Source organism: Octopus sinensis, linkage group LG6, assembly GCF_006345805.1.
Source record: "Octopus sinensis linkage group LG6, ASM634580v1, whole genome shotgun sequence".
NCBI lineage: Eukaryota > Metazoa > Mollusca > Cephalopoda > Octopoda > Octopodidae > Octopus > Octopus sinensis.
Genome location: NC_043002.1, coordinates 49952497 through 49965138, shown reverse-complemented (window position 1 = coordinate 49965138; position 12642 = coordinate 49952497). Strand labels below are relative to the sequence as shown.

At 36.3% G+C, this 12642-nt stretch overlaps 2 protein-coding genes across 4 annotated transcripts in view; one reads left to right on the top strand and one right to left on the bottom strand.

Annotated features, from left to right (window-relative positions):
* Positions 1-1580, bottom strand: part of LOC115212984 (zinc finger protein 845-like) — a 335566-nt gene extending 333986 nt beyond the window's left edge. For both annotated transcript variants that reach the window (XM_029781851.2, XM_036503885.1), the window contains exon 1: positions 1460-1580. The gene's annotated coding sequence lies outside the window, so the exon portion shown is untranslated. The remainder of the gene's footprint in view (positions 1-1459) is intronic.
* Positions 1581-1989: 409 nt separating this feature from the next.
* Positions 1990-12642, top strand: part of LOC115213034 (teashirt homolog 1-like) — a 425208-nt gene continuing 414555 nt past the window's right edge. For both annotated transcript variants that reach the window (XM_029781938.2, XM_036503883.1), the window contains exon 1: positions 1990-2547. In XM_029781938.2, the coding sequence (XP_029637798.1) occupies positions 2508-2547 (40 nt within the window). In that variant the 5' untranslated portion in view covers positions 1990-2507. The remainder of the gene's footprint in view (positions 2548-12642) is intronic.

Here is a 12642-nt window from a genome sequence, read left to right as displayed (position 1 = left end):
CACACACACGGATACACACTCGTAGAAAAATCTAAACAGTAAACTTCTGTAAGGTCTCCTCCGCAGGATAAAAGTGTGGCAAACGTTTCGGGACAAAAACAGATTATTTTCATTATTTCTTTCGTTTTTTCTAAACACCGTTATGTATCCTTTGTTTGCTTTCCTCGTGCCTCCCAGCCAGCAAAAAAATACTCCAATTAGACGGCGATGTCGATGATGATAGTATCGCGTGGACATCTTGCAAGTTTACACCCAACCAGAAAGAAAACAACTTGTTATTTATATAATTACACCAGGCAGATTACAGACAACTCACCACACAAACGAACGATAGTCGATTACGAAATATGGATGGCTAGAAAGGATACTACAGCAATATGTAGCCAGGCGTAGTGGTAGTTTATAGAATAATTACTTCGCAATTAGATTTCACTTTATTTCTATTTTCGTTTTGTTGGTTTAATAACTTCTTTTTATTGTTATTCCTGCTTGTTTTATTTCGTCTTATAAGGATTATCTACGTGTTAAAAGTAACAAGGATGTCGGGCAGAGATAAGAATTAGCTTCAGCAGAGATAATCTTTCGTATAATAAATGCTTCAGTATATGCATCCATAGATATACATGTATGTACATTGTTTATCATACTTGCACACATGAGTGTGCGTGTATACAATTATATATAAATATTTACACACAAATATAATCGGTTAGAGATACTGAAATATATACAAGCATTTATTATGGCTAACGAATCGTTAATAACGATCATTATAATTGCTTGTACATTCGAGTGTGTGTATATTATTATGTTCATCGCATTTTTCAATCCTTACTATTAAACCAGAACATATATATCCATACATATAACTATGTGTACGTCTTACATAGATTTATGCATAAATAAATACATATATACCTATGTGTACACGTATTTTTAGGTTATAGAGACATGCATTACATATAGACGGTATGTATATTCGTATTGTGTATATGCATGTCTATAATTTAACGGTGATTTTAATATGAGGAAAACATCAATCACAGTTCAATTTTGTCCAACGTAGACGTATCTCTTATCAAGGTGGACACAAGTTTAAGATGTTTCGGGTAGAGACTGAGACGGGTATATTTGGGTTTTATTGAAACAGTTGATCGGTTCAACAACAAACTAATGGACTTTAAGATTACTCCTCAACGATTCATTTGTCTACTCTATTTAATTTTAGAGGAGAAAAAAAACTTGAAAGGGGAATTAAAATAAATAATTTAGCATACCCACTACCAACTAAACGAAAACACCACCCCACTCGTAAAGAGAGAAAAAAAATACCCCACGCCCTATATATATGCTCCGTAAAAACCTGGAATCATGAGAATTAAACGATGTATGAACGAAAAAGTAGAAATTAAACAGAGTAAAAATAAAATATAATCCATTCTGTTGTTTTTTTACTCACTCTTTTTAAAAACTTGGGGGGAAAAACCAGCTCATAAAAATCGGCGGAAGTAGATTTGTGGATGTGTGCGATAAGAAACAAGAGACACGCATGCGCAGCGACCTTTCGTTGGTTCTGTTCTTTCGTTATTTCTTTCTTTTTCTCTCTCATTCACTTAGCCTTTCTCTCTCTATGTATATACTTCTCTGTCCTTCTTTTAGCCTTTCTCCCTCTCTCACTCATTCATTCACACTTTCAGTATCTCTCTCTCTCTCTCCTTCTCTTTCATTACTCTGCTTTTTCTTTTTCCCCTCTCATATTCAAGCAATCTCTTTCTTTCCTTCTCCTCTTTAATAATTTCTCCGAATCTCTTTTCTCCGTCTCATTCTTTTTAATCTATCTAAACTCCCCTTCACTTTACTGTTTCTTTCACCACCCCTCTATATGTACTCTTAATCGTTTCTCCTCTCTCCGCTACTCCTCTCTATCTGTTACATTTCTATCCCTCTCTCTCTGTCTCCCTCTTTGGCGCTCGCGCGCGAGTACGACCTGACCTAGGCGAAGCGTCTCCATGTACTTCCGGGTCGCCGGAGCGAAACGGGAAGGTCGGTCGCTCGCTTTTGGTCGGCGATTACGGTCAGTCGGCTGGTTGGTTGGTTTTGGTTTAGATTTCGTTCGGGTTTTTCTGTGGTTAGGTTAGGTTTGTTTGTTTGTGTGTGTGAGAGAGAGAGAGAGAGTGTGTCTTGGTTGTGTTGCTGTGTTTTTTTTTCTTTCCCCCTCCTCTTTCTTCTCCTTCCTCTTCTTTTTTCTTCTCCGTTTCTGTGGGAGGAAGGAGGGAAGAAAGAAAGAAAGAGCGAGAGAGGGCCGAATGAAAGAAGGTGAGGGAATAGAGACGGCTTAATGGTTAATGGTTAAACGTTAACAAAAAGGAAAAAAAAAAAAAAAGCAAACAGAAAAAGACAAAGTGCGAAGCAGTAAGACACATGCGGTTCATTTAAAATTATTATTACCCATAGACCTCCTTCACATCGCTTTGGACGGTTGTTTCATATACTTTTTTTGGTCGACAATGCCTAGAAGAAAACAGAACTGCCCTAAACGTTTGAAATGTAAGTACGTTTACCATATATCATCATAATGTTCGTGTGTTCATTTTGCCCTTGTGGCTAATAAACGGAGAATTCTTTTTATTATATTATTAGAAAACATTAAAGAAAATATTAATATAAAGTAATAGTATGTGTTGTGGTTTTAATTTTTTTTTTTTTACATATTCCTCATTTATATTTTTACTGTTTTCTTTTTTTTTTTCTCTTCGTTTCTTAATTGCCTTTTTAGCGGTTGTTATTATTAGTTGTTTGTCGTCAAATTGTTTTCATAATTTATTGGGAAAGGCATGAATGTCACACGAGCAAAGTTGCCCCTCGTCCACGTAAATTCTGGCGGGTGACACATGCCGATGTAGAAAAAAAAAGAAAAGAAAAAGCAAGCAAGCAAACAAATAAAACATTTTCATATTTTAGAATATTTGCATCTTTACCGTTTCTTGTTTGTGGGGGGGGGGGGGGGTGGAGGTCTTTCCATCCTCATTTTATCGTTTTTTTATTGCCTTTTTTTTTTCTCTTGTGCACTCCGTTCCATTTCACGTCATGCAACATTCATGTATTTCTTATATATATATATATATATATATATACACCCATGTACACAAACTATATGTATATAGTAACACATTGTGTAAGCTATCTGTCACTAAGTTTGCATGCATACACAGCCACCCCTGAAACCACCCAATATTTATAAGGGTGTGAGCTTGTGGTTGTTTCTGTAGGTGTGCACCCCAGACACACACACACACACACACTTAATGAAAGGGTGTATATTGCTGTCATATCGTTATTATACACATACATATAAATGAAGAATTTGCCATCGCGCTTCATTCACACAACACACACACACACACCTCTTTCTGTGTGTGTGTGGTTAAGAGGCATACATATGTTGGTTTATGTTTATTTTCATGGTTTAGCGTGATGGTGTTGGCGTGGAATTTGTTCTTTGGTTCCACCACTACCAGCATCATTATCATCATCATTAGCACCACCCTGTCTCCCTTTACACCTTGAAGCTTTGTTGTCTATTATTTTTATTTACCTTTATATATCATCTTCATATACATTCTTGCGTCTTGTTGCTTAACACCCAACAGATCTGTCAACAGAATCAAAGATCTCTTACCATTTTTTTGTACTTGTTTTTTTATGTTTTTTTTTCTTTCTTTGAGTTTTTTTGCTTTGTATTTTACTGAATTTTGTTTGCTTTTTTCGAAATTATCTTGGCGGGTAGTGATGCGATGACGATGTTAGGCATGTGATGAAATTTGTGGGTATTTTTGTTCTAAAATGTTTGGTCGTGGGTATTATCATTTCCGCTGTCCTTATAAGCTCGCTGTCTATCTATCTATCTATCTATATACATGTGTGTGTGTGTGTGTATGAGAGAGAGAGAGAAATTGAAGTTTGTATTTGTGCTTTTTATTTTCTTCTACACTTCTGCGGTTTATTGTTTCTATGTGTGTGTGTATCTGACAGGCATTGTTGTTTGTTTATTTACTTATTTGTTTCTGCTCCCAGTGAGTGTGTGTGTGATCTGGCATGATTATTTGTTGTTGGCGGGTGGTGGTGATGGAATGACTGAAGATTCTTAAACACGCACTTGCTGGCTGACTGCTGTGGCAGTAGTAGTAATAACAGTGTGTAAGTGTGTGTGTGTGTGTATCATACACACATATATATATATATATATATAGATAGATAGAAAGATAGATAGATGTCTATGCGTGTGTGTCTGTCTGACAGTTAAACTGACATGTCCACCCTGTACCATTATTCGAATTGCTGTGCTGTAATACACGCACCCTTATTTATCATTTTCTTTTCACTTTGGAGACATAGGATACTTGTGTGTGTATACAGGAATACACGACAAGCTAGATAATATGCTCCTTAGTTTTCCGGGTTTTTTATTTTAGTTTGTTTTGGCTATCACATCTAAAATCTCAAACCATACCCGCACACATACATGTGTGTGTATATAAATATATATGTGTGTATGTATATATATATATATATATATATATATATATACACACAAACACATATAAGAGCAGTGTGCTCGTGTGTTGCATTTAAGTGAAACAAATTGCTTGTTTCACCGTATGTCTTTGATTTCCAAATTCTCACACATGTAATCCGTTGCAAATCCTAAATACACACACTCGCACACGACGTATGTGTGAACGGATTTATGTATGTATGTGTTGATGGATGGATAATATGGGTATGTACTGAGTGGTTGAAATGTTATTTTTTCGCTGACATCATATTCACATATAACATCCACGCTCGCGCCAATACTTCGATGCTTTTCGACACCCTTCTACATACCGTCAGCATTAGCATCATCATCGTTGTCATTAGAATTTGTTTTTGTATTGCATTATCCTTCAGATTACACTAACACCTCGAAATTTCTTCTTCAGTTTACAGACTTTAACAATGTGTTCATCTGTGTGTGTGTGTGTGTGATTCCTATCTGCTTCTCCGGCCCTTTATAACAGCAACAACCACCAATAAATAGTCAACGTGAACCTTTTTTTTGTTGTTGTTTCTCTACGTGATCGCTCAACATGTTAAAAATGGCAGTTAAATTACCCCCTAATTCACACACACACCCCCACCTTTATATACAAGGATGTATACACGCATTAGGTGATACGAGATAGCCGTTGAGATGGTAATGTTCGTTAAGAAAAAGAGGCAGGTTTGTCGTGGTTGGAATACCTTTGCTTGTACGACAAAACGACCAATAAACCATTTTACTCCTTTATTCTCTTGCACACACACACACACATTATAGTCCGTCTTCTTAACCCCTTACCTGTGTATAGCATACTGCTGACATCCATCCATCATTCATTTCTAATCTATCTACATTTCCTTTATTCAACAAACACACGTACACATCTTATCTGTCTGTCTGTCTGTCAATGTATTACATTCCTAACTAAGATAGCTAGCTAGCTATTTAGCTATTTATTATGTTTCCCTTGATTTTTATCTATCTTACATTGCTGTGCTATGTACACTCATTATGTATATATTACACTTCATGTGTATATATATATATATATATATATTTGTTTGTACGTATGCATAAACATTATACATGCATAGATATGTATCATATCTCTGCATCATATCTCTGCCTTCTCTCTATCTATCTATCTGTATACATACACTTCGTTTTGTTTATATGCATAAACTGTATCTCATCGGTCTATCTATTTCTCTCATATATATATATAAATATATTATATATATATATATATATAATACACGTACATACATCCATACAGGTGTATCTACAAGCACACAAGTATATCTGCATCGTATACCATGTGTATATATGCATATTTATAGGTGTTCTTCGCATACACACACACTCACACACGACTGACGGAGAGAGATAAGGGTGATCTCTAATTTTCGTTATGCACTGTTTGTCTATTAATTTTATATATCTGTCAAAACCACTTATTTATTTTGCTGTTTATCAATATCTCGGAATATACCTATCTAACTCTATTTGTCTTTCTCTGTCTTATCTTTTTCTGTCTGTCTCTCTCTCTCTATCTCTCTTTCCTATTGATACATCGTCTATTTTTTTTTTTTTCTGCATGCCCGTCCGTCTATCAGTCAGTCAGTCTGTCTGTCTGCCCATCTTGATCGATTACTCTTTGGTTGTCAGCTCTTACACAATCTGAGAGAGAAAGAATGGTTCGTCTGTATGTGTGTGTGTGTATTACAGCAGGCAAAGACCTTCTAGGTCCATTCTTCCGCCTGCTTGTCTTGTGGAGTGCGTGTGTGCGCGTCGCTGTCACTCAAAGAAGCGTCACTGTTGGCAGCAAGCTTCTCTCGCTTTAAAAACCACCATCATAAGCAGTCCCTTTATAACCAGGCCTTTCACGGCCATTCTCGCACTTGTATATCCACCCTTCTCACTTTTCTCTCTCTCTCTCTCTCCTCCCTCGTGCACGCTTACAAATAAATACCAGTTACATATAAATATATATATACCCAGTTTTGATCTGGGTAGAAGCCTATAATTCAAAAATGGATTCGTACAACTATTACGTAGAGTATATATTTTGTGATAGCGGGATGCCAAACATATATATATAAAGGCATATATATATATATATATATATATATATATGTATATAATATATATATATATGTGTGTGTGTGTGTGCATGTATGTATATATGTGTGTATAATAAGTATACGTACGTATAACTGTATATATATATATAACACACACACACATTCGTTGACTTCACTATTTGATCCACGTTAAGCCAGCTTTGCGAGCCAACGAAGCAGGTCTGAAAGTGTACCCTTCTCGACAGGCTGGACATATCTGGACAGATCAGATAATGTTGTCCCGAAAGTCCCTGACAGCCCTAAAGAGCCGTGAAGGTCACGACTGGAATGCCTTTAACCGTAGTTCTTGCTCGATCTGTTTTCAAATGGGGCTAAACAAGCTTAACGTAAACACCCACGTTTTGCTGTTCTGGTGTAGATATAACCTGTACGCGTTTACACACAAACATGCACATATAACATTGTGTACATGCACGCGGACGTGCAAATACTAGGAGTATATATATATATATATATATATATATATATATATATGTGTGTGTGTGTGCATGCTAACGCGCTACACTTTATTAGGAGCCTCTATCTAAAGGCGCGAGTTTCGAGAAATAGCTGCCAAAAAGTCCCTCAAATTACACCCTGTCGTGTTGAAAAAGAGAGAACAACACATTGGAAAATACAGTCCATAGATACAGAATCCAAGATAAAGATGAGATGGCCATGGCCGGAACATTACTGTTTAGATTTTGTTGACCATGGGCTAAACTGCATACGGATAGATAGATAGATAGATAGATAGATAGATAGATAGATAGATAGATAGATACACACACACTAAGATCGCTGTTGCATTTTGTTTGGTAATTGTTGCTGTAGATATATAATCTGTGGAAAAATCAATTTTCAAACCGTCCAAACTTAAAATCAGGAATGAAACATCCTCCACCCTTACTCAATTCTCATAAATTCTTAATATGAAAAACGATAGCAGCAATAACAATAATAATTATTATATATTTTTATTTATTTATTTACCGACCAAGCGTACAATGGACATAAACGACGTTTGTATATCTATCTATCTGTCTGTCTGTCTATCTATCCATCTATATATTTATAATCTTAACACTTGTCATTGTGTGTGTCTACCATAACATGGGCATCAAATAATCTACATATATTTAATTATATTAATTGGTTGAAGAGGTGAATGACACATATGCATGTGTGCTTGTGTTGTGTGTATATATATACAGACATCTATCTCTGCACTCGCGTGTGTACATACTATGTATGTATCTACATATATTCTCTGTGTGTGTGACTGCGATCTAATCGCTGGATTTAAATTAAAAGTCATTTGTGTTTATAGCATTGTAATTTCATAACACACACACACCATATACATACATACATACAACTGTGAAAAATGGTTTTTCAACAGTTGTTAACTCTGATAATGTGAAACTCGGAGTAGAAGTGTTGAAAACCCACCCTTCCCTCTCTTGGATTGAGTACCATTTCCCTTTCGTTTGTATTAACGATATATATGCATATAGATATGTGTATATATATATATATATATGTGTGTGTGTGTGTGTGTGTGTGTATACGGGTACGTATAAAAGCATGGAAGTGTGCATTTTACAAACGTTTACCCACCAAAGTACATGTGAGTACTTTTCTTTCGTTTGTTAGTCTGTGTTTGTAGTAATTGGGCACACGGTTGTGTATGCAATTTCTCGAAAAAGTAGTCAAAAGAGTACGGCAGAGTAGAATTGGTATCTGATTTGAACTTATTATTCTATCTCCTCTGTTTGTTTATCTACCTCAGTTTCCTGTCCCCGAATCTCAGAGAATACATAACATAATATGCTAGCTTGGAAAACGGACGTTAACTGAGGATTGATATGAGTGTATGTGTCTGTTATGTACACGCACGTGTGTGTATATTATGTTTGTGTATGTTGTTATTTAATATACAATAAACAGATAAATAACTCTGCTCTTAATCAGAGGCGGCGGTTTTGCTGTTTTGTTGCCAGGTTTTGGCAGAAAAAAAAGAACCTGGTGTTTGGGGTATTAGTATTTTGTATTAGAGTATCTGTAATCTGTCATTGAGTACGCCCGTCTCGTTTTCCACATAAGTCAAATCACACACTCACTCATTCACACGCTGAGGCCACCACGAAATATGTTTGCTGCGTAAGATCTGTGAATTAACGTGTCCAAAGCCTTATGTACCTCGTGTACACACATTATCACCAACCAACTCACCGCTGTTTCATAGTACTTATTATTATTATTATTATCTTTACATCACCCCCCCTTCCTGATTCTGCCATTACCATGCTGACTGATGGGTGGTGACTTCGCCATTCCGATGTTTGATGGTATTGGTGAATATGCTGGTGGGGTACATTATTATTGTTATCGATGGTGGTGGTGGTGCTGTTCTTTTAGCTCCGGTGTAAACGCTGATGGAGCAGGTAGGCCGCGTGATCGAAAATATTCCACCCACGACCAGCCCGCCTGTTTTAAATTCCTGATAGTATATCAGACGGTGCACTGATTATTCAATAAGGTCTTGTCTTAAAATAAAAAAGGGAAAGAAAGTAAAGACTTTATAGAGTAAATTTAGGGGTAGATTTTTGGCTTCGTGTTTCTTGTTCGTCGACCGGACACGTTGCTTTTCCTTCGTTGGTTCGGTATTGTCATTGCGGTTGCTGAGCAGACCTCAATCGTCAAAATCGTTTCCTCAAAATCCATTTCGTCCTTTTTTTATATATACTTATTGTTTCAGTCCAGGGTAAGTGTATCCCAGACTTCATTATCCAATGTAATCGTTTCTGAGACGGTCGTGACGTGGTTTCGGAGAGATCTGGCTACTGTTTCTAGCTGGTCTACCCTTCCACTGTGTAGAGAGGTTCCTCTGCTGGTTTGTTTGTTGTGGTGATGGTGGTGGAGTGATGATGATGATGGTATCGTTGTTGTTCTAAATACATAAACTAAACCCTTCTTCCTTCCTTTTTTTTTTTCTTTCCCTTCTCTCACATTTTCCTTTTTATTTCCCTCTCACTAACATACGCACACAGACATTCCCTCTCTCTGTCTCTTTCATTAAATTATACATACAATTTATTTATTTAATGTCTTCCTCACAATCATCTTCCCTCTCTTTTTAATTTCTCACCTCTTAATACGTCTATTTTTGTCACCAATTTCTTTTTCGTCCCTCTCTTTCTCTTGCTTATACACACACACACACCACACACACACCCAAAGTAACCACTTCGTTCCACTGCTGTCCATATTCCTGTCAACTCCTTCACCGTTTTTGCAATATCTGGTTCACTGTATCTCTCTCTCACTCACTCCAGATATTTATTTTAAACCCTGGCTCTCTCACTCTTTCACTTGTTTACGTGTGTATATGACTATCGATATCTTGTCACTCAAGCTCTGTCACTCTTTCCAGTCTGTCTGTTTGTCTTAATCAAGCCTGTCTTTGCCACTATAGCTGCTGTTCGTCTCTCACAATATCTTTCCGTCCTTCCTTTCATTTTTCACTATCAATCTATCTATCTGCTTTGTTTGCTTATTTATTACATGTCAATCTAGGTCTGCCTTTCCATTCTTTATCTATCTATCCATCCATCTATCTATCCATCCATCTATCTATCTATCCATCTATATATCTATCTATCTATCTATCTATCCAGCTCTATATCTATCTATCTGTCTATCTATCCATCTCTATATCTATCTATCTGTCTATCTATCCATCTCTATATCTATCTATCTGTCTATCTATCCATCTCTATATCTATCTGTCTGTCTATCTATCCATCTCTATATCTATCTGTCTATCTATCCATCTCTATATCTATCTGTCTATCTATCTCTCTATCCATCTATATATCTATCTATCTATCTGTCTATCCATATATCCCTGTGTTCGTGCCTCTTTCTATTTATCTCTATCCGTGCTTCTATCTATCTATCTATCTATATATATATATATATATATATATATATATATATATATATATATACGTGCTTCTACCTATCTGTCTGTCTAGCTATCTGTTGTTTTTTTCTCAATGTCTATCTAGCTATCTGTTTCCTATCAATCTACATAGGTTTTTATGTGTCCGTTGTCTCTATCGATTTTATCCTACCTATCAATCTATCCATTATCCTTTATAGCCATCCGTTTATCTATCCTTTCATCCATTATTCCTATCCGTTGATCTATCCTTCCATGATATCACAAACACACACACGCACACATCTATGTATGTATATATGTTTGTTTGTTTGTCCGTTCGGTCGTTTCTCCTATCCAACCATTTACCTATCTATTATTGTTCCATTCCCTCTCAACCTTTATACATTATTCCTTTATGCATACTGCTTCCTTCCCTCACTATTTTTTCTCCATTTCAGTTTTACCACTTTCTTCATCAACAGGGCTATAAGCAATTTCCCCATCAACTGTTGTCTGTCCATATCTTGTCAGTCATCTTATGTCGCTATCCTCCTTTAACTCTCTCTCTCTCATTTTCTTTCTCCCTTCTACCTTTCTCTCTTTCTATCTCTCTCTCTCTCTTTCCCCTGTCTCTGCTTGTCTGTCTTCTTCTCTTTCGTATTATCCTTGCCATGCTGTCATCTGTTCTTTCACTCCTTTCTTGGCACTAACTAGTCATTCTTGTCAGTCAGTGTTATATCATTTTCTGCTGTCCTATGGCGCTGTATTTCTTCACCCATCTCTTTCTCCTCTTCATCGACTACTGTCCATCTCTTGTCAGTCATTGTCGCTATCTGCTGACATCATCTCTCTCTCTCTCTCTCTCTCTCTCTCTCTCTGCATACATATGTGCGTGTATATATATATCTGTCCACTTTTCATTTTCCGTCAGTCTTTCTATGTCTCTCGTAATCTTTCTCTCTTTTCACTCTCCATGTCCTAACACCGTTCTCTTGTTCTCTTTACTATGTTCTTAGGTTATCTTCTTTCCCTAGAGTTTACCTTTCTCTCTTTCTCTCTCTCTCTCTCTCTCTCTCTCTATATATATATATATATTATATATATATATATATATATATTATATACTCTTTTTCCCACCTTGTTCACATTTGTGTAAACTCCGGTATATATTATATACCGGAGTTTACACAAATGTGAAACAAGGTGGGAAAAAGAGTACTCAAATACCAGGGGTAGAGTAATATACTGCTTTTAAATAAAGCATATATATATATATATATATACATACACACGTGTGTGTATGTATCGCTAGGTAACTATATTTCAATGTATATCCGTATGCATGTATTATCCGTTTATACATATATGTGAGTGTGTGTATTGGTATGTATATCTATGTTTATATGTGTGTATGCATTTTGTGTGTTGTATGTATGTCATAAAATATAAACACACTCATCCACTGCTGATCGCCTGCTATCAGTCATTTTCTGACAGGTACTTTTTCTTCTTTCCTCTTCCTCACTCACCCTTGTGCACCTCCTATCCTTTCTCTTCTCTTCCTTCTCTCTACTCTCTCTCTCTCTCTCTCTCTCCCTCTACGCACAACTATAGTTCCTCTTCTTCCAATCTCTCTCGTTGACTCCTTTCGTCTGTCTTCTCTTTTCCTTTCTATTTTGCAACATTACATATATCTCATTCTTTCTTTTAACACACACTCTCATCTTACATACACATAAATAAATATATATATATACATACATACATACATATATACACACATATAATCCCTCATTCTTGTCCCTTACTTACACATACACCCTCTCCATCTCTATCGGCTTCCACTGTTGCCAATCTCCCATCAATCTCTTCTATCTCATTTACACTTGTTCTCCTCTTACTCTCTCTCTCTCTCTCATATCCTCTTTTCCTCTCTATTTCTCTTACTATAAGTCTTTGTCAACCACTGGCACATTCTCATGTTTCTC